Genomic DNA, 23922 nt, shown 5'->3' with positions numbered 1-23922 from the left:
CTGATATACAAGACTGTAGGACATACAAAAATAGTGCCAAAATAAGGTGCAGAGAAAGTAACATTAAAGAATACACAGAATACCAAAATACGGGTGGAAAACATGAGAATGTGGTTGCTATGCTACAGATCCAACAAAACTCAGTCATCTGTTCAGTATAGACAACACCTGGAATACAGAGAACTAGTTGGCATGGCCCCATCAGGGCTCTCCACTACATACAGGTTTATTCATTCTTTCAATTACAATTTATTAAGCACCTGCTACTTAGTACAAACAAGATGGCATACCAGGCTAGGCAGTAACAAATCACAAAATAATTATGATCTCTTTCAATATGCCAAGTATAGACCATGTCATGTTCTACATTTTTTCATTATTTAAGATGTGATTATACTTTCATTTTAACCTTCATATTATTTTATTTCATATGAATCTATGAAAATGTAAAAGCATAACATAACTCATAGAGAAGTCTTTAAAGATCGCTATTGCCTTCAACATTTTTGAAGGGATAAGAAAAAAATTAACTTTTCAATGTCACCACAATAACACAATAGAGAAGAATCTACAGAAGTGACAGTGGTTTTTATTTCTAAAAATGAAGCAAATAGCCATAAAATTTAAACCCTGCAGACAATTCCAAGCATAGAATAAACCAGGGGTTCTCACATAATTTTGTTTCATTAATTCCTGAACACTCATAAAAATTTTTAAGAACCCCAAGGAGCTTTTAGCTTATGCTAGTGAAATCTGCTGATATTTACCATTTTACAAATTAAAATTGAAAAGAATTTAAATATTGATATAGCAACTCATTTTAAAATAGCAATAATAAACTCATTACGTGCTAACATAAGCAACATATTTTATGTGAAACAACTGTATTTTCCAAAACAAAAGAAATTAGTGACAGAGGGGCATTGTTTAAATTTTTGTAAATCTCTTTTAATGTCTAGCTTAATGGAAGACAGCTAGACTCTCATATCTCCTTCTGCAATCAATTTCTCTGTTGCTACTTGTTATTTTGGTTGAAATATATGAAAATAGCCATCCTCACACAGATATGTAACTGAGAAAGGAGGAGGATTTAAACAGTCTTGGCAGATAGTTACGGATATTCCTCCTCCACATTATACCAATTTGACAAGTGGTAGTTTCTTAGAGTTGAGCTGCAAATGTAAAATCGTACTCTAATACATTAGAACCCGTTGATCTACCTGCACTTTGAATTACAACTTCAGCAAGCAATCAATTAGTATTACTGATGATGATAAAAATACTTCATATTACTCCTTAGGAGAAATATGAAAAGATGAAAAAAAGATGAAAAGATGAAAGAATTCTATACTTATAGTCTTAATAATTTCAGAAACGCAAATTCTATAATATTCCTGAGATTCCAATGTTCTTTTAGACTCAACACTTCCCTTTACTGTCTAAATTTTACTCTTTCCAATATAGATATATTCTATTTCTCTCTCCTTTGGGCTTGGAGAATGTTTTCTTTTTCTTTCCAGAAGTTCTAATAGTATACATGTTGCGGCTTACATTGCGAAGTTCTCTCTTCTCCAATTAAAGACTTGACTGGTCCTGTTCAAATTTTGAGATTTCTATGAACAGGCAAAGCTATATAACTAAGTGGGGGCAAACCCACACCAATGCAATCTATCAGTGGGACTTGTAAGACAAGCCAGCATTGAAAACTCCAGCATTGAAAACTCACTATCATAGCCCACAAAGCCAGAAAAACAATCAAAAACTATTCCTCACTTGGGGCAGATTTTTAACATTTATGTATTTTTTTTCCAGTTTGGTTGTTTATGCAGCTAACTGAACCTAAATGTGTTTGTTGTTTGAAGTATATGCCTTTTTAGGTCTTAATTACTAGAATACATTCGTAAATTCAACAAAGACGTATTAAGTACCTACTATAATCCATTCTAGGTGTTGGGAGATACAATAATGAACAATAAGACCTTATTACACTCAGGGTTCTTTCATCCATATGGTGGAAAGGGCTAGCCAATAAATATATGAACTTATAAATAACAAAGGGAATTTAAGAGTGTAATAAATATTATAGAAAAATTAAAACTAGGTGAAGGGATGGAGAAAAACTGGTTGGGAGAAGGAAGGGGGGGCTACTTTAGATAAGAAAGTCTTCACTGAGAAAAGGTCTTAAAACTGAGATTTGAATGACTGATTCTGAAGATCTAGAATGGGAGTGTTCCAAATAGAGAGGCTACAAAGCCCTGATGCCCAGAGACTGTAATTGAAGCAGGCAAGTGTGACTGAAACATACTGATCAAAGAGGAGTCTGACCAACATACTGACCAAGAAGCTAGAGCCATAGGCAGGTGCTGAGTCATAAAAGGAATTAAAGGGAAGCTGATTTTACATGGTACCCTAATGGTTCTCACGGTCTGATGGAAGCCACCTGTCTTTTTAAAAATAGAGATGATAATATTAAAAACACAGGGGGAAAGACAAAGGTTAGAAGTCACAAGACAGATTCAAATTTCAGTTCTTCCCACTGTATCTTAGAAGAAAAAAAAGTAAAACTCATATTTATTTAGTGTTGGTAACTGCCAAGCCTTGAACCAGGTATTTGATCCTGTCTTATTTAATTCAAGTTAGGTTATTTTTTTCAGGTCCTCTAACCCTCAGTTCTTAACCTTATTGGGTGGTGAGAATAATAATCAATATTTGTTGCCACCGTATTATGGATTGTCAGAAAGGCATATCAAAAACTTAACATGTAAAATTCTTTAATGATTGAATATCTATTTAAAACTATTATCATTATAGGGACGCCGGGGTGGCTCAGTCCATTAAGCATCTGATTTCGGCTCAGATCATATCTCACAGTTCACAAGTTCGAGCCCTATGTAGGGCTCTGCACTGACAGCTCAGAGCCTGGAGACTGCTTCAGATTCCGTCTCTCCCTCTCTCTTTGCCCCTTCCCCACTCATGCTCTCTCTCTCTCTCTCAAAAATAAACATTTAAAAAACATTTTTAAGTATTATCATTATAGATAAACACAATTCTTTTTAAATTACAGATTTGTATGACATTTCTCCTCCTTAGTCTAAGATATTCTGGTATTTCTGGTATAGAAAAAGCCCACTATTTGAAGATCTCTTATGATTATCACCAAACTAAAGAGCTGAGAAGGGCAGTAAGACACTCCTCTGAGAGCTAGGCTCCCCAATTTGAGCTAAATCGGGCCTATGACCAGGAGACTGCTTTTCACCTGGTATTAATTCATGGTTTTCTTAATTGCTTCAATTTACAAAAAAGCCCTTCTAAATCTACAAGCATCAACTTGCAAAGGAAAAGACTCTTGTTACTTGGCATCCTTTCATGGGCATGGAGCTGTTGTTGTCACAGTCAACACCTGTGAAGTGGTGTCATGAGATCTCACATTACTGAACAGGAAACCAAGATGATTAGAGATCTTTGAAAACCTGGAAAGAACTGATAAGGACAGTAAAACAGCCTAATGAATTAAAGCTGGCCAAGAAGGGTGATAAGGAAGGCATTACACCCAACATGGAAGAATGTTGTAACTACTCACACATACATTTCACATGTAGAAAAAAAAACTCAAAAAATCATATTTTAATAAAGTTTCAATTACTATTATTCATAGAAGCTTTCAATATGTATTATTTCATTTACCTATGTAGTATCCAAAGAGTAGACAAAGTACATTACATGTGGAGTATTCTGGGCCTTCTGTGAAATACATTAACTTTACAGATAATTGCTCAAGTTTCATTTGTTAATTTCTTATTACTTCTATCAGCTGATAAAGCTTCTAATTCAAACTGTGAACTTATAAAAGCAAGGACCTTATACTTTACTTTTGCAACCACTTGTTCTAGCATACTTCTGGGCTTAGAGTAGATACTTAAGCACATTTACCAAATGAAAGAAAGGCTATCCCCAAACAAATCTACCTACAGTGAACTTTTAACTCCAAAATCCCCCAAGCGCACTACTTACCTCTGGGATACAAGTTCCTGTGAAACCAAACAAGCCATTGGCGTTGTCACTTTTTTGTATTATTAATCTTGCTGTAGTATTCTCTTCAGAAATGCGAGATCCTCCATATACAGAGACTAGTTTAAGAATGAATAATTCCTCTCCCTCCTCTTCATTATCATCTCTTGCAGAAATAATGAATGATTTGTTAGTTTCTCCTTGTCGGAACTCCAGATATCCAGAAACAGGATGTAAATCACTCTTGGCTGGCATAGCATGAAGTTCATAAATTTCTTCAACAGTCAGTTTCCGCTCATAGGACCTCACATCCTGCATCAAACCTGTAAATCTGTCATTGCCATTCATTCCTGCCCCAATCCTCAGCATTCCAGGCCCTGCAATTAGAAATGGGTTTAAACACGACAATATCCACTACTATCCTGTACCAAATTACAAAGTGTGATTCAGAAAGTGGAACAATTTTGTTAAGAGGTTTTATTAGATAAATAAAATACATAAAGCAAATATAATCAAATGAAAGCTCTTTTCTGATATGAAAACAGAATCTAATTGCTGGGATGTAAGATATGTTACACTAAAGGATATCTTGTACATGTGTGTGTATATATGTGTGTGTATGTGTTTATGTATATGTGAGTGTATACTTATATAGATTTTTCTTCCAGAAAATTTTAAAATCTCCTTGCACATCTAAGAATGGAACAATTCAGTCACAATTTTTTTAACTGTTTCTATTACTGTTGTTTGAACAAATCAAGGCTTAATCTGTTAGAAAAGCATCCTGAGTCAAATAAAGCTGTGAGAATTCAACAAAAGTTTTCACAGACCAAATAATTTTACACCAATAATTAATGCAAAGGATATAAAAAAAAAAAAGTATTCCTCCCCAGGAACAATATCATATGCAAGTCTTACAGATTTTTTCATGAAAATAACAACATGAAGCTCCAATTATATTACTATGTATCAATAATCATGACTATTTCTTTAAAGCTCTCCCTTTTCGAAAATTCACTAGTTCTTATTTCTTTACTTATTCCCTCTCCAATAACTCAACTAGGATATTTATATAAGATGACAGCTTGGCAGTACTTTGGGAAAAAAGTACAAGTAATACTGTTTATAAAAATCATCAACCAAGGCAGAACCCAGGTAGTTGTTTTAGGGCAGTCACAAGTATCCTGCAATTATTATCTCAATCGCCCCTGCAGCAGTTCTGGACTAACTATATAGTAAAGAGAGTGAAATATCTATGACAGGCAAAGATATGATGAACACTAGAAACAATACTGGGCAAAAGAAGCCAGGCACTCAAGTATCCACACTGCTCAATTGATTTACATAAAATAAAAAAATAGGAGAAGCTACTCTCATGCTCTCAGAAATGGCAACAGTAGGTGGACAGGGTGGTGAGTCAGTGACTGCAGAAGGGCTAGAGGGGTTCTGGAATGCTATTTCTTGATCTAGTTAGTTACATGGGTGCTGAAATTAATGAATTTAAAGTTTTAAAACTTCATCTATCTGTACACCATATGGAACATATACTTTTATGTATCTTAAAATACCTAACATATACTATAGTTCATTAATATATTTTAAATATATAAATACTTTGAAATTTTGTTTCCAAATTACAAATTACAGAAACAATCTAAGTTCCTTGCAGTACGCTAAACAGAGAAAAGAAACACCAGCTCTTGATCTCCCCAATCCTTCCCACTCTCATTCTACCACCATGCCATCACCAGATGAATCAGTGGTAACAGACATATGCATATATTCACACAATCAAAAGGGGATTGATTTAATGCTACAGAATGCTGTAAGCATAATCCTTGGAGGTGAAATCAGTAGCGTGTGCATGTTGTTTCTTTTGGGCATTTTTTTTCTACTAGAAAAAAAATACAACCAGATACCCAATGCAAGGAGGTTCAGAAGGAAAATAGTCTAATAAGCTACAACCATATAAGCTGTGCTCTACTTCCCTACTAATTAAAAAATAATCACATCCTAGGATGGAGGGGCTGGGAAAGAATTGGTGATTATAATGGAAATAACCAGTATTTCTCAAAGAAACAATACATAATGCAGATTGAAAACCACAAAGCCTATTTCTTCAAAGCTCTCCACAGAATTCACCAATTCACCTACTAAGACTATAAACTTCTGTAATTGCAGGGCATTTTAGAGTAATTTTTCTCTTTCAACTCCTCCTTAACCTTACACCCAACACCCTTCACCTCCAGCAATTCACCAAGCAGCAGTTCCCCAAATTCAATAGGCTGTTTCATGTTTCTATACCTCTGCTCTTTTTTCTACCTGGAATCATCATGCCCCATCCCTCCTACTGCCTATGGGGAGATAAATATTCTGCCTTCATAATTTTTCTTTCATCCCACAATATCGAGGTGATCTGTTTATACATACACATCTCTCTCCCAGAGCCTATTTTAAGTACGTCAAGGATAAAGACTTTCCCTGATTCGTTTCTGCAACACTCAGTACAGAATTTATGGTTTTGGTAGGCATAGCTTTATTACAGAAATTAAACCAATACACAAGCAGATTTTTAAATACCAGTTGGCCTTTGTAAGAAATCAAAATTTTTAAAAATTCAAAATTCAGTGTCCTAGTCAAAGATGACACTCACCATCAATAATGGCTTCTCCTTTCAGACTCTTGATTCCTCTGGGCATCGCATTTCCATCAAGGTAGAATTCAATTATACCATCATCCAGGACAATGAGAAGATGAAGCCAAACATTTTCTTCTAAATATTTTGTGACTGTTGTCTTGGCAATATATGTAGCATTGGAACCCAAAGTTTTGTAATGAAGAGAAAGTGTCACATGGGATTCGTTTGTTTGAATTTTTACCCCATAGTAGATGCTTCCGTTACCATCATCCTTTGCTATAACAAATCCATTTGTATTGGCATCGGGGATTACCCAAGCTGAAAACGTAAAGTTGGCAATTGAGTTGTTCTTGGAAGGATGGTATTTTGGATGAACAGTTCCAAATGCACCCTCTACTCCACTGAAGTACAAAGCATCTGTTCCACTGTGGTGACGCCGCATGTGCGGCTGTAAATGCACAGTGCTGGGGAAAATTCCAACTAGCAAAAAATCTATCATTGGGGGCAAACCATCAGTGAACTCACTGGACAGTATTTCCCAGCCTACTCGTACATCACCAAACACACCCTGCTGCCTCAAAATGGTAAAATTGGTAATATAAGACATATCGTCTTCTGACAGGACATCTTCTGCAACTTCTCTCTCTAAGCACTCTGGATCCAAGATGAAAATTCCAAAGGGATCATCATTAAATGGAATCATTACTGTCACCTGGAGGTTGGTTCCTGCTAGTTGGCCCCCAGGACCTGGAGATCCACCTGTAATAAGATTGACTTATAATAAATAAGAAATCAGAATCTGAAGTACTTTCCAGTATGAGGTGAAGACAAAAGGAATTTGACTAGCAAACTTCTGGTTAAATAATATAGTCATTAATCAATGAACAACAATGTCACCATATGTTTTTAACCACATTTTCAGAGGTATTTTGGCTCAGAATAATTTCATTAATAACCAAAAAAGCATGAAAAGAGAATATTAACTAGAAAGTTTTAATTCCTGTGCTTAAAACCACAAGTAATGGGGAAACTGATTGTCTAAATTGTTTCAATGGCACAAGACCAAGGTTTAAGCTACCATGAATCTGTACTTCCTAACTTCCATTAATATTTTGTTGGAGATACTCTATTTAGTGAGGAAAAAATCTATTTAAGTTTAAGAATGAATATAAGTCTCCATCCATAAAACTTAGCCAAGCCAAGACCACAAAATGAATGTTAAAAATAATGCTTCTATCAAAAAGGGTATTTTTGACATTTAAAGTTGGACAATCAAGATACACTTACTTTTTCATTAATTGTATTTTTGGTACAGCTCTAATTACTTATGTATAAAACATCAAATTTAAGCAATAAAATAAAAAAGGTGGAAAAACACAGCACCTGAAATGTTTACAAGCTTTAAAATATAAAATTCATTGAATTCAGGAATTTTATCTGGAAAAGCATGGAGAATTATTGGTTTGGCTTCTTCACCATCCATAAAGTTAACAATCCCTGAAGTTTCATAGAACTCCTGTCCAGGCTGCAAAGCAGAATCATTCTCAAACAGCTGCCAAGCCACAGAAACATTGCCAAAGTGTCCGCGATGCCTCAAAATCCTACGTAACAAATTAAAGAAAATTAATTTTTATGAAAAATATATAAGTAGTGAATTTAACTCCAGTGATAGCTTTCTGTGTTATCTCAGCAATAGACTTTTTCTATTTACCATCTTTAATATAAACCAGCCAGCTAATCCTTAGTGAGAACCCATGATTAATCTCACGGTAAGAGAATGAGGCAGAACTTTAAACGACAAAGAGAAGCCATCTTAAAAGTCATACTCTTCAAAGTACAAACTGAAGGGTAAATTCTAAACCCCATCGAAAAATATTTACAGAAGAACTGGCAAGAGTTCTTCAAAAGCAAAGGATGGGGTGAGGGTAGTCACATATCATTTGAAAGAAGAGTTGCAGAAGACCTTGGATAACTCAAGTCTCTCAGTCCTGATGATGGAAGCTGAGGTGAGGAGGGTACGTATAATAATTTCTGTTCACCAGCTAAAGTGTTGTTTTTTGTTTTTTTTTAAACAAGTGGCAACACCATAAACAAAGCTTATAGTTCATTTTGAAATTTTGAAATTTTGAAACATTAATAATATTTCAAATTTGTGCATGCTTAAAGGTTTTATTTTATCCAATTATGATTTTACCTTATTCAAATATGCTTACCAAAATGCATTAGTCTTTCCTTCTTCTACTGCTTTGTCTATGGGCTCCAGAGAAAAAATGCCATTTGGGTCATCATTAGCTTCAATTATCACTGTAGCTATTCCATATTGATATACTACTGTATCACCTAAATTAAAAAAATTAAAATAACAAAGAAGTAGTTAACTTGCTATTAAATTCATATTTAAAATTAAGGAAAAGTTTATAATGAAGTTCAAATTTCAGCAAGAATTTCCACAATGAAGGTCATAAATAAAAGAGATGCCTAGATAAGTTTAATGTGACTTGTCTTTGTGGAAATGTTTAATTACAGAAGACCTACTTCACTGAAAAACATAGAAGATACTTTTCTTCACAACAGGAATATTGCTTTAGTACTTTAATTAGAAATCAAAAACACAGCTTTATGTAATTCACATTTTTGAGGTATATTCTTTCTTTTCATAAAAAATGGGAGGATTACCCCATAACATAAAAATATTCCTGTTCAGGGGCACCTGGGTGGCTCAGTCGGTTGAGCTTCCGACTTCGGCTCAGGTCATGATCTCATGGTCTGTGAGTTCAAGCCCCGCGTCGGGCTCTGTGCTGACAGCTCGGAGCTTGGAGCCTGCTTCAGATTCGGTGTCTCCCTCTCTCTCTGACCCTCCCTCATTCATGCTCTGTCTCTCTCTGTCTCAAAAATAAGTAAACATTAAAAAATATATTCCTGTTCATATTAATTAGAATGGTCTGAACATTTCCCTTTTTAATATTAAAAAATTTTTATTTTAGAGAGAGTGCATGAACAGGGGAAAGGAGTAGGGCGGAGGGGGGTGGAGAGAGAGGAAGAGAATCTTAAGCAGGCTCCTTGCTCAGTAAGGAGACGGTGAGGGCTCAATCCCACGACCCTGGGATCATGACCTGAGCTAAAATCAGGAGTCAGATGCTCAGAATGAGCCACCCAAGGCATCCCTTGGGCATTTCCCTTTATTTATATTTATTTTTTTAATATTTATTTTTGGGAGAGACAGAGAATGAAGCCTCGGGGCGGTGGGGGAGGGTGTGGGAGGGGGAACGACAGAGGATCAGAAGCAGGCTCCACACTGACAGGAGCAAAGCCAATGCAGGGTTCAAACTCACAAACTGTGAGATCATGACCTGAGCCGAAGTCAGACACTCAACTGAACGAACCACCCAAGCGCCCCGTGTATTTCCCTGTAAGTCTCTGTTTTCAGGAAGCAGTTTGATCTGGTCATACACAGAACAAAGCAATCTTTATGGTGTTGAACTTGATTCCTCTACTCCAATTCCATCCAAAGTATGTCAGCACTGTTATTGCCAATAACATTCTCATTATTTCCCAGAGATCTAAAGCTCTTTTCTGTTCCTGCTGTTCCCAAAGCAAGCAAAATCCTCCTTATCTTTACACTTGTTACTCCTCAGGACCCGGCTCAGGCGACACATCTTCCAGGAATTCTTCCTTGAATTCCAAAGTTAAGGTAAGAGAAGTTCCACCATGTTCCTACAGCACTTCCCACTTTGTCAGTGTATCATAACAATCATAGCATTAATTTAGTACACACACCCACACACACATACAATTCTACTGTGAGCTCCTTGGACAAATCCTTCTTAATCAATTCCATGCCCTGAAGAGTAGAGTTCCAGTAACTGGTACACAAAAGTTATTTATGAATGTTAGCTGAACTGAAAGAAATAAAACTTTTAAAATCAGATAAGGGCAACATCTAAAACTAAAATTATAGAATCAGAAATTAAATGCAGCAGACCAGCACATTAAAAAGAATTTACATCAATATACAACTGTACTCACACTTACTTTGATAATTAACCAATGGAAATAGGGAAAAAATACTGTCTAGTAAAATAATTGTACAGAAAATGCTGACAATACAGAATAACCAAATACCTCAAAATATCGAATCATAAAAATCTAGGAAAAACAAAAATAATAAAATCTAATTTTGGCAGGATACTGATGCCATGTGCATTTGTCATACAACATATCACACGTGGTACTAAAAACTCATTCCATCCCTCCACAGGGAGAATTGACAGTATTTAACAAGGGCTCTGAGCATGGCCACATCCTTTGATTCAATAATTCAATCTTGGGCCATATACTGTGAACAGTAACTATCAGGGACAAATATCCATTGCCAACACTAGGTCCTGTTAGAGATGCTACCCATCCAGCCCTCCTACCGTTGATCCCTTCAGGGCTCGATGTGTTGACATCATAAAAGAGGAGAGAAGAGTGGAAGAGAAAGAACTAAGAGGAGATGTAAAAGCACAAATTATGTCATCCAAGTCTTCATAGCTAAAGTCACTACGTCCTCAGATGCCATGACATCTGGGAAAATATTGAAAACAAATGCAGTGGCAGTATACCTCAGGCCAGTCATCCAGTGACACCGCTTCCTCTTACTTGTTCTCTCTCCAAATATCAAAATATATTTCCCCAATGATACATTTTACAAAATAAACACAGTCATTTCCTTGCATAGTCATGTTACATTCTCTATGTAAGAGGTTTGGATGTTTTGGGGCACCTGGATGGCTCAGTCGGTTGAGCATCTGACTCTTGACTTTGGCTTAGCTCATGATCTCACGGTTATGGTATCGAGCCCCATGTTGGGCTCTGTGCTAAACATGGAGCCTGCTTAAGAATCTCCCTCTCTCTCTCTCTCACTCTCTCTCTCTCTCCCACTCCCCCATCCCTCCCTCTGCCCTTCCCCCACTTATGTGTGCATGTATGCTCTCTCTAAACTTAAAAAAGAATAAAAAATTAAAAAGAGGTTTAGATATTTTGATCCACCATAATCATAGTGACATTTTGTTCCTGACAATAGTTGAACCCCAGTGACATTTTGACCCCAAAGATTTTGGGGATACAATAATTTTCCACAAAATGACACCAAATTAATAAATGGAATTAAGAACTTATTTCTACAGCAAACTATTAAGACTATGTCATTTCTTCATCACGACAGCAAAACTTTTTCACTTTTACATCACCAAAATTATTTTTATCTATAGCAATTTCTTTCATTTAAATTTTAGGACAATTAATCAAAATGTTTCTGGTCTACATAATACCTGATTAATAATTGTGGGGGTTTTCTGTAACTGTAAAATCTATTTTGTGGACATTACTCTACAAAGTTAATTTTTTCCTCATAAGAATTTTTCATTTTTACTTTTTTGATTTTCTTATTAAGCCGGGTGAAAAACAAGAAGGGAAACAGGAAGAGAGACACAACTGAAGAGAGATAAAGATAGGGAAAATGACAGAGAAACACAGCATAAACAAAAAGTGATCTCTTTCTTTTCCTTTTCTTCTTTCTGAGTATTTCAGTCCAAAAGACACAAGGTAAAGCACAAGGCAGGCATTCACACTAAGGGCAGACGGTTATGGCACAACAGTGACCGGAGGCCATCTCCACAGAAGAAAACCTTGGTGTTAGATGTTGGAATCTGAGGGGAGTGGGAAGGCATCCACACAGGGAATTGGCCTAACATAGGAAGCTAGAACCCTAAAGGGGTAAGAAAGGTAACCTCCTCGTGTAAGGAGGATAAAAGAAGCAACGGGGAAAAGTGGTTACAGAGGGAATTAATCAAATAAGTAAATATATTAATGATAACAGCTTCTAAAGTTAACAGTATCAGAGAAAGAAGGGACAAATATGGAAGGAAAGAAACCTGGAAGCTTATAACAAATCATTGAAATAGAAAAAGAAATATTGGTATGAACTAATGGTTTTCACATAGTTGGATACAGAATTACAGATAGACAAGTGTATGTGTATGTATATAGAAATAGATACATAAATACATGCCTAATTTCTGTACACAAACAGGGCCGAGGAGGAACATACGCTGAGAACAAATATGCCCACCTAATGCCCAGATTCTGGTTTCTAAGAAACATCCTTCACTGAAAGAAACCAGGCTTCTTGGAGAAATGACAAATTTCAGGGTTGTCACAGGAAAAGTATAAGATGAGTTTATAACAGCTTGCTGTGCCAGGAAGTAAGAAAATGCTCACAGAATAATATGGAATATGTCAAAAAGACAAAAAAGTCATCTCAAATAGGCTACCATTAGCCAAATCTGGGAAAATCTGACCACCAAAACAAATAATGACAGTGAAATATAACCCACTGTATTAAAATAAAATCATGAGTCAATACTGATATATAGATCAGTGAAAAAAAATGAAAGTTTGGTGAGTTACAGGATATTTACTAAAGTGTGTTCCCCACAAAAATATTTATTAATTACAAAGAAGAAAGTACAGTAGAGAAGCCTGGCAGTCACCACCTAAATTATGGTCAAAGTAAACACTGACATCAAGGGACAAAAAACAAAATCACGTGTCAACTGAAGAGATGGTTAAGAACACAGTATAACTTCTATGAAATTCCTGCTAACGATGTAAAACCTGAAACTAGTAATGGGGAAATATCAAACATAAAATGGGCGATGTTCTACAAAATAACTAGCCTGTAATTTCTATATTATAACGGTCATAAAAGTCAAGGAAAGACTGAGGAGAACTACTCCAAATTGAAGAGATTAAAGAGACAGGACAACTAAAATCAACGCATGATTTATGAAAGGATCATTTTGCTAGAAAGGACATTATTGGGACAACTGGAGAAATCTGAATGGGGTCTGAGGCAATGACTACATTAATGTTATATTAATGGTTATACTACATTATGGTTATATTGTGGTTATGTAAGAGAGTGTCCTTGTTTGTAGAAAAAATGCACTAATGTATTCAGGGGTGATGGAGTATCCTATCTTCAACTTATTCTCAAAAGGTGCATAAAAAACTAGCTCTTTGTACACTTAAAAGAATAAATGTAGAGGGGCACCTGGGTGGCTCAGTCGGTTGAGCGGCCGACTTCGGCTCAGGTCATGATCTCACGGTCCATGAGTTCAAGCCCCGCGTCGGGCTCTGTGCTGACAGATCAGACCCTGGAGCCTGTTTCGGATTCTGTGTCTCCCTCTCTCTGACCCTCCCCCGTTCATGCTCTGTCTCTCTCTATCTCAAAAATAAATAAACGTTAAAAAAAATTTTTTTTTAAATAAAATAAAAAAAAGAATAAATGTAGAAACAAGCTATAGCCTCACCAATTGACTAAAGGTAATATCAGGACCCAAACAGTGGGGTCCAAACATCCTGCTTCATTTATGGTATAGAGAAGAAGAAAGAGCCTATCTTTTCCTTCTTGCAAAGTACCATTCATCATGGCTATACCTTCAGAGAATTATCAAACAGCCAATTGTATTCAGCCATCTACAGACTGCAGCTTCCTGGCCAGTATGTCCAACGCCATGCTAGAATGGCAAGGGGTTACAGATACTGATTCCCTAAGCCCTTGGGTTACTAAACAAGGCTGAGGGTAGCTTTAACTAGAAGATTTCTATTCCTTACATAGTATCACAATTTTATACATGTGCCACATTGTGAAAAAAATTAAAAATAATGCCACAGAGTATACCAGGCACATGAAGATTCAACATGTATATTCTTCATTCTTTCCCTCAAAAAAGCAATAAAAGAAACAATTCTGCTCTTGAATAGTCATAGACGACAGTTACATACTTAATGTCATCTTGATAAAGGTACTGAAACAACAGATCCGCCATAAAAATGTAATTTATTTACCTGTTGAATTAAAGAGGATTATATAAAAAGACTCATCTGTTTCTGGGATATCATCTTCATTAATGAAGACAGATATCCTCTGCTTCCTATTTCCAACCGCAAAAACGAGCACTTCTCCCTTTTCAACAGGAACAAAGTCTCCCTCTCTTGCGGTAGCCTTCCCATCCATGGTAGCATATTGGACAGTGCAGGCAACATCCACAGATCCATTTCTGACAACTGTAAAGTTAGCAGTCTCACCTTCCTGAACTCTCACCACACGAGGTTCTGAAATATTTATGAAGAAAAGAAGGAACATGTGAGCTTTTCTGATCCCATCTACATATTTTCAAATCACTTTGTTTCTCCCTGCCCAAACAAGAACTGTCCTCCATTGTATCTTTGCTTAAAGATTCAACTCTATTGCCAAGTCCTACATGAAGCCTCTTCTGATTACTTCTAGGTTAGTAACCTTCCCCTTGCCTTCATTCCTACAGAATTCATGGTCTTCAACTCTCAAGCTGTCAGTAAATTACATGCTGAATCCTCTGCCTACTGTTTCATATACCTCATATCCAAATTCAGATTGTAAGTTCCTTGAGAATAAGCCCAGCTATCTTATGTTCTATTTTTGCCACAGCAATTAGCAGAAGGCTGAACACAGGACTAATTCATTATGTACATGTTATCTGAATGTTAAGAATAGTAATCAGTAAAATTCAAGAGCTTTAAAAGGTTCCTGCAGTTGTAAATTGAATGGCTTGCAGAAAAAGGTTTAAGAAAGAATTAGACACCAATTAAGCTCACAAATCAAACTAAAAAAGGTCAACTGCAGAGAACAAACCAATGGTTCCAGGAGACAGAGTGGGAAGGTGGGGACTGGGGATAAAATAGGTGATGGGGATTAAGGAGTGCCCTTGTCACAATGAGCATGGGGTGTTGTATCCAAGTTTTGAATTACTATATTGTATACCTGAAAGTAATATCACACTGTACGTTACCTATACTGGAATTAAAATTACAATGAAAACTAAAAACCGTCTAGAGTCCCCAAAGAGACTTCTAAAGAAAATTAAAATGCAAAAAATAGGGAATCCTTAATTTACAGATCCAGTAAAGATTAGTTATTACAGTAAGTGAGCATCCATTAGGCAAATAATACCCAGACCCTGAACTGGCTACATTGTGTACTGGAAGAAGTTTCATGAAGAGTGCTCTTTACTGCACAAAGGCAAAAGAAATACCTTGGAATCTGAAGGCAGAGGGAGAACAAAGCTAGTAAAAACAGTACTTGTTTTATTGTCTTTTTCCTTCCGACAACCTTTAAAAACATTTCTTAAAATATCAAACAGATTAAATAATGATCATTCAAACAAATCAAGAAATCATATTTAAATAAGCATCAGTTGTGCTTTCTTGAAAATGTTCAGTTAAAAACGTTACTGAAAACATATCTACCTACTGTTTAAAAAGATGTAAAGTCACTCAAAAAAGACAGAAATACCACCTGCAAAATAAATGGGGTCATCATTTCTTCTAATCCTCAGAGTTGCAGTAGTTCTATTTCCTATCTTAGCTCCTCCAGTGGCATTAAGTAGAGTAATGGTGAATTCCTCCATTTCCTCTGGAATCTTGTGGGAAATGTTATACGTGTTTTAAGTCAGGTGATTTGCACAAACAATTCTATACTACAGTCCTAAATTATGTTTTATCTTTTAAAAAATGACTCTATTAATGGCAGTACTAACGTTCACTGCCATCTGAGGCAGAAGCACCCTAATGACTCAAGTAGGATTCAGACCCAAAAAAACATTTTAATATGCATTTCATCCAAACAGCCATTTTATTCTAACTCATAAAATTTAATAGAAATCCAGTTATTTTGTTTTATATATGCTAAAAATATAAATAATACACAGCTCACATTATTTCTATAAGAAGATATGTGTCGTTTACCAAAAAAAAAAAAAGCCAGAAAAATAACTTTTGGATGCATTTAGAACAGAGGTCATAATAGTAACAAGAGTGTGGCTAGCTCTCAAAGGCCTCTCACAAACCTTACTGAAGCTTCACCCATAAAGACCTCATTCCCATGTCCTACCAAGATGAGATTCCCTACCATCTCTGAGTCTATATAAATCCATAGGTGAACACCATTTCTCTTTCATTTCATCCATGTAAGCTAGTGTTCTCTGCATCCTAAAATGGAAGCACGTTGGAAGTCTTTCTCTCAAGGAACAAGCCTGAGGGAAAGTAAACAGGCTTCGTGACTGTTTAAAGCACAGCTCAGCTCAGAAAAGTCCACTCCCATTGTTACTAAGTTCTTTCTCTTCACTACCAATAACATGAGCACCACTCTGGGTCCATGATCCATCTGGTCCTTTGTTCCGATTCTGAGAATGCACCAAGAGCATACTTAATAGATGGTACACCCTTGTCTTCAAAGGCCCAAAGCACAAGCGGCACATTTAACCTCAACCTAACCTCGACACTTGTGCATGTTACTGGCAACCGTGAGTTCTAAGAGTTAAAAATGCCTTCAGGGAAACAAAAAGTATTTCTCTTTTGGTGTCTATTCAGACATTATCATGCCTGCATTCTTTTTGACATATTTTCATGACAAGATGTATTGCCAGATGATTAATTATTAAATAAAAAGTAATTATTAAGCAATGACAACGCATAAAGAGAGTTAATATATGCAACATTTACCTCATCTGGAAGGGAATAAATGGTGATATTTTTCGAAAATTCCTGATCTCCAAAGAAAATAGTCCCTTGGACAGGAAACACATCTTGTGTAAAGTCTGGACAAACCACCCATGATACACTAACAACACCAAAGTTGCCTCGATTTCTTACTACATCATAAACAGCTGTGAAATACAAATGTGTATAATATACATGAATATATATTGAACACTTATAAAATAAGTAAAGAAACTGCTTAAAAAACAAAAGTAAATATAAGACCTCTTTTTAATAAAAGCCAATCATTTGCTTACATGGGTTCAAAGTATGTATCTAAATGTGGTAACCTAGTTTTCTTTCTGCAGGTATAAAATTTGTGCAATAAATGGACTTGATCTTATTTACCACAGTTCGGGGATTTAAAAGTCATTCATCACAGGGAACAAAATGGTGATTAATCAGGTTCACCTATCATAAAGTTCTAAAAGGATATTTGCTAAAGCTGCTAGAGGAAGCTGTACACTCAAAAGTAGTTTTTTCACCTACACAGACGCTGCTCTAAAAATAAGCTCCTTCTCATTTCATGCCACTGCACTTAGCTCCCAAGCACTAATTCTCAGTTTTAAAGTCTCTCCTATTTGAATCCTATCGTTCGGATTCTACCACATGTGGTTAACTGAAATCAAAATATAACTGAGACCATCATTATCATTACATCATTATCATTACAATACTAAGGTAAGAAATAAAAATAGGAATCCTAAACCTCATTTTTAAAAACACCAATGTCTGCACTACATGTAATTTTAAGGCAGATGGACAAGTAAAAATAACTATTTGCTAAAGAAATAAAAGAAAAAGTGGTTAATTTCCTCTTTAGTAAACAATACTAGAATATGAGAAGCAGAACAAATTACCACTATAGGTATCGTCTCCTTTACTTTCATTGATCATAACAATTAGATCATCAGAAACAAACTCTATAATCCCATGAGGATCGTCGTTTTTTAGAATCGTTATGTTGACAACCGTGGCACTTCCCAACTTGCTTTCCCGTTCACCATGGCTGCTGAGGACCACCCAGTAGTGTTCATCCAACTAAAGTGAACATGTCAAATTAGGAAAGATATAAAGTTCAAATCTTCAAAGCAAATAAAATACAGATAATCAGGAACACTACTACTACCTATTTTTCAGAAACATACCACTCACTGAGAAAACAAAAGAGCTAATACTATTTCTAAAACAATTGTTTAACATTCTCCTGTCGGGTAAGGGAGACATCAGATATAAAAGTACATATTGTCCAAAAAGAGAAAAGAGAAGCCATGAGACTATACTGAAACAGTAAGAAGACTTGGACATATCACTGATGATCTAGTCATTTAAACTAGCACATGTAAATAAAATAAAATTAATTTCAAAGCTACATACACACTGGTGTGCAAACATGCTGGAACAATATGTGGTTCCATTAATACAAAACTTAACTTTATTTCCTTTAAAAATGTGATTTTACAGAAACACTTCAAACCCATATTATTACACGTTCAAACAGGTTACATACAATAAGGCTTAACATAAGTAAACTTATGAAAACCAATCACTGAAAGTTTCAGATCATTTGATATTTCTTTATGTAGGACAAACATACAATTCAAAGTTGAATGAATCTTCTTTTGCTTTTTAAACTTGTTTTTCTTTTCTTTTCCAAACATAAATACTTCTCAATCTTTTCTTGCTCACTTCCATTCCTCTATCTCCTTGTCAATGTTCAAAATATCTACACTCATAATGTACTAGATACTATCAGCTTTCCACAAAAGCACAAGAAAAAAAATCCTGTACCTCTGGTATCCCATCCAATCTTGATAACAATGTGATTACGATCTCTCGTTCCCCAGGTTTAAATTCTAGCACCCCTGTGTTTCCGTAGAATTCATTGCTATCTCTCGGCTCTACTCGGTAGTGTAGAAACTGCTTAACCAGAGCTCCCCTGGATCGGGTGATATGGAGCTCTACAGATTCCCCTTCCTTAAAAAAAATGAAAATCCACAAAAGTTCAAATCCATCAAGACTGTTCTCCTCGAGCTGTGAGTACAGAATAGATGGAAGTTTCTTTCATACTTACTTTTATAACATAGGGTCCTCTAGATGTAGGAGAAAATTCAAAAACTCCCCCAGGATCATCATTTTCCAAAATAATTAGGTCACGGCTAGTATATCCAGATTTTAGCACTTGATTTTCCACACTGACCCTGTAAAAGGCAAAGGGGAGAAAAAGGCATCCGCCACCTATAATCTTACTTCTCAATTTTGTAGCCTGACTTACAATATTTACAACACTTTCAGAAAATGAATATGAATGTTACTAGGAGTTAAACTGAATTTAAGTGTATTAAAATCACTTAGGATCAAAATAGTTTTACTCGTAACATTTATGGAAGAATTTCTATTTCTGAATTCTTTATATCTTTCATATTTGACTGAAATCGCATGTTGCCTAAGTACACCAAAAATACAGTAATCAAAGGCAATAAATATATTTTTATAAAGTACCAAATCTAGAAATTTGTTCACAGTTTTAGAAAAATTTAATTTGTAACATGTAGCTAGAAAATATATTTAAATAAAATTGTTTTGACTTTACATACACTTGAATTTTTTTTTTAAATAACTCATGACATTAGATTATACTAACTAAATAAAAGTTGGGTAACTGCATGGGCTAAAGCAAACCATACAGATAAAAAATAAATGAAATTATGATTAGATTTTAGAAATATTTTGTGACCTTTCATATGGTTCTATTCACTTCAATTTCAACCTCATAATTTTTTGTTATTATATAAGAAAATATAGGACATACACCAAAAAATATGGAATAGAATGGAACTGAGATGTATGACTTGGTAAACAATTCCAATACATCTCTCAAAAGAACATATTTAAAACCAGATTATTTTTTTCATTTCTGGTTTTTATGCTCAATGTGTAATTAGAATGATCAAAGGGACTGGGAGGCAAGGCTCTGGGGGTTTAAAAGCCAGCATACTCTGAGAATTCTCAATCCTGCAATCTGCTCTAAACCTTCCCAAATGTCACTGTCTGCTAAACCAAAAAGTACTCATGATCAGACCTCAAAATTACAATGAAGCCACAATTAATACGTAGAAAAGACAGCTCACTTCCAACGTAAAAGAGAATCAGAATTAACATTCTTCTCTAGCTTTTGGATATCGGACAACCAACACCTAGCATACTCATGGCCACAGAAGAGACAGTCCAAATAATAGGAAAGCTATTTGTTATATTGTTAATGCAGTCATATGATTTTCATAACAAATCTGCCCATATTTCATACACGCTCCTCTTACCATTAGAAAATGAAACTACACACAAAACATGCACAGGCATCAAGCAAAATTTCTCAAGACCTGTGGTCATGCAGAACCACGCAGAACCACAGCCTTGTCCAAAACAATGGGTGGAAAAGCAAAAGGTTGAAAAACCAAAACCAAAAACAAAAAACAAAACAAAACAAAAAAAAACCCAGTCATTATTTTGTACACTTACCCAAAAAACACGACAAACCTTTTGGTTTCTACCCTGTCAACACAGAAAGAAGTATGGGAGGGACGAAAAAGGAGACAGAGACACCATTTGCCAAAATCTCACTAATACTGCTAGGAATTTGAATGACAGAGTAAAAATAAAGCTAAAGAAAGCCTTTCATTTTTCCCCCATGAGCCAGTAATGTACACTTTATGGGAATTCTGCACATTGGTTTCTTTGCTATTGACAAACGCTAGCAAGAGGTTCAGCAGTTCCCACTTGGGAAGGATGACCCCATGGCCAGCCAGCATGTCAACACCCATTGAAGACATTCCTTTCCAGTCCTGCTCCAAGGCGCGGAGGCCTGCCAAGCACTGTGCATGCTCACAGACCGCAGCAGCTGAGCAAATCTCATTCAGCCTGACTTATAATTACTTAGTAGCTTTAATGAGGTTTTTAAAAAAACAAAAATCTTTGTCCTCAGATCTGAAGCCAACTGTTCTTTGAAAAAATTAAAACTCTATAAGCAAAGAAATACATACCTTTCCCATTTGCATAGAAATATATTCAAGAAGCCATAAGACAGCAGTTTATCTTTTAATTTTGACAACTATTACTTACAAAGAACTTAGTATCAGGAAATCTAAATACTTTCAAATTTACAATGTATTGCATTTTCAAACAGCCTCAAAAAACACATGTCAACATGCACAACACAAGGGCTTCATTTTTAAAGTCAAATAACATTGTAAGAATGGGGTTATACACCACATATACAAAAAGTTTTCTGAAATAAATTGGAAAAATAATTTCTTTTTCTGATTTGGGGAAAACTAAACAGTAAAATATTTTTTACCTGATAAGATATTGAAAGCATCATAAACTGTTTAACTCCAGAGCAACTTTTATCTGTACTACAGAGAACTTGTATTTGAATTTGACTTTAGAGAAAGTGTATAATGTACCACAATAAAGTGTTAATTATTTTTGTTGCACTATTATATCATAACGTAATAATACTTACTACCATTCATTCTTTCATTTTAGTTTTGTTAAAAATTTGCAAAAGTGAGATGGTTTTGGTAAAATATATTATTTCCAATCAAAGATTTTATTCTCATATTTATTTAATTAAATATGTCTTAGAACACTCAAAGGTACTTTGCTCATTCTTGTTCATGCACAACTAATACAAGTAAGCACTAGTTGCTAATTGAATTAAAACATTTTAATATAAAATTGAAATAATTTCCTGTATTTGAAAAGAGAGGAACTAATAATTCCTGAAATTCTCTACTCCATGATTTGTACTTCTTGTGTATTGTTTTTGCCGATGGGAGACAGAGAAATAAACACATAAAAATTATATTTAATTAAAGGTTTATATTATAAAGTTAAAATTGACTATTTTGATGGAATTATAGTCACTATAAACTTTCAGAGATGAAATTTAAATCATTCTTCAAACATTTGGCCAAAGTGGAAACTCATTAACAATTTCTATGAACTGCTATATGTCTGGCTTATAACTGCTGTTCACTTTCTTTCAGTTTATTTTTGAAGACTGTCTATTGATTTAAGAAGTACTCAAACCTAACTAAGAGAAAAAGAATGTAAGTGAAAAAATAATCATTTTCAGTTTTCACTTACATTACATTTCACTGATTTTCTTGAGTCATTTGAAATACCTTTCCATAAGATTTAATGTGAAATACGTATTTAAAACATAAGTCATTTGGACAGTGTGAGTGTTGCATTTGGTTTTTGCTTTTTTGTTTGTTCACTTTGTTGTTGTTTTGTTACTTTTCACGTAAAAAAGTACACATAAAACGGTTATGAAAACAAAATGCATAGCAGACATTCTGTAAATTTATTCCATACATTCTTATTTTTCCTCAACATAAAAATAAAGAAGAGCTACTAATCAGGTTTATGGAATATGTTTACACAAAATACCTACAAAGAAAAACCTAATGGTAAAATATAGAGGATCAGGGCTTCCATAAAATAATGATTACTATTTCACTCCTGATTCATGTAATATAAGATAATGCCAATTAAATTTATCTGTGAATTTTATTGTTTATAAAATATGAATTTTACAAAGCCCTCCAATCACACTAACCCCCTCTAATATGTATCAACTTTAATATAGGGAGTTACAGTACATAAGATTGATCTTGATTTTTTTTAATTAACTGACATCAATTAAATACAGTATTCTTTTTCATTTTTGGAGATTTTTTGAATTGCTTAAAAAAATTCTCTTTAGGAGACTGTAATATTTTCCTAATACCAATTATCCACTGAGAAATATTAAGTAAATTCTCATTATTACAGAAGAATACCTCTTAAATTTGTACTTTTGATTCTCTAAAAATATAAATACTATTTAGCGTTCACATTCTATGCTAAAAGAGAATTTCATTATATAAAGATTAACGCTTTCTTTTTACTCACTCAAAATAAAGCTCTAATCCTCTCCCCTGTTGAAAATGAAGCCAACAGAGCTGTTTGCTTAACCTAACATTTTAGATTTGTTGCTGCCTACTTTTTTAATATAGCAACATATTAGCTATGCTTATGATGTATCTGATACCTTTCATAAATTTTCCCTGTAATGTTTCCTCATAATGAATAGCAGGGTAAAAGTTCACTATGTCATAACACTCATAGTTGCCATCAACAAAAAACAAAACGTCAGAAGAGTAGCAAAATGTTATCCACTCAGTTTTTTCTTTTTACTTTATATGGAGGAAATAATTAAAACAAAAAATTATTTCAGAGACCTTGAACATATAACATATACATGTTACTAAATAAACATAAACTAAATGGGTTATTACCTGTCTAGAGAAAGTGTTACCGTCTCATTCATTTCCGGTGTATCATCAGCTTTGACCGTAATGTTGATTGTTGTGTCACTTTGCCCAGATAAAAACACAACAGAGCCATTAAAGGGACCTATATCGTCCAGGGTCACTGCTTTTGAATTAAAGCCAGAGAGCTTCAAACTCCAATAGACAGTAGCCTGGCCATCAGTTCCATCTCGATGTAAGGGAATGTAGACCTTATACAAAGAAAAAAAATGGAACAATTTCTTCTGAAACATATGCTAACAAATTATATAAGCTTTCAGTTAGGGCATGCACATGTTA

General features: G+C 34.9%; 2 protein-coding genes across 2 annotated transcripts in view; both read right to left on the bottom strand.

Annotated features, from left to right (window-relative positions):
• Positions 1-3952: 3952 nt before the first annotated feature.
• Positions 3953-7441, bottom strand: LOC125934289 (adhesion G-protein coupled receptor V1-like). Its single transcript, XM_049647557.1, has 2 exons — positions 6662-7441; positions 3953-4385 (listed from the first exon to the last, which is right to left on the bottom strand). The coding sequence occupies exons 1-2, from the start codon at positions 7347-7349 to the stop codon at positions 3979-3981; spliced, it is 1095 nt and encodes a 364-aa protein (XP_049503514.1). The 5' UTR covers positions 7350-7441; the 3' UTR covers positions 3953-3978.
• Positions 7442-7991: 550 nt separating this feature from the next.
• The window catches only part of ADGRV1 (adhesion G protein-coupled receptor V1), a 76229-nt gene continuing 60298 nt past the window's right edge, over positions 7992-23922 (bottom strand). Inside the window, exons 11-19 of the mRNA XM_049648893.1 lie at positions 23611-23834; positions 19341-19467; positions 19058-19243; positions 18127-18307; positions 17231-17394; positions 16026-16149; positions 14540-14806; positions 8860-8986; positions 7992-8247 (exon numbers count right to left, since the gene is read on the bottom strand). Of these exons, the coding sequence (XP_049504850.1) occupies positions 7992-8247; positions 8860-8986; positions 14540-14806; positions 16026-16149; positions 17231-17394; positions 18127-18307; positions 19058-19243; positions 19341-19467; positions 23611-23834 (1656 nt within the window). The remainder of the gene's footprint in view (positions 8248-8859; positions 8987-14539; positions 14807-16025; positions 16150-17230; positions 17395-18126; positions 18308-19057; positions 19244-19340; positions 19468-23610; positions 23835-23922) is intronic.

This window comes from Panthera uncia (assembly GCF_023721935.1).
Source record: "Panthera uncia isolate 11264 chromosome A1 unlocalized genomic scaffold, Puncia_PCG_1.0 HiC_scaffold_17, whole genome shotgun sequence".
In the NCBI taxonomy this organism is placed as follows: domain Eukaryota; kingdom Metazoa; phylum Chordata; class Mammalia; order Carnivora; family Felidae; genus Panthera; species Panthera uncia.
Note: the sequence above shows the minus strand (reverse complement) of the source record. Positions and strands in the feature narration are given on the sequence as shown.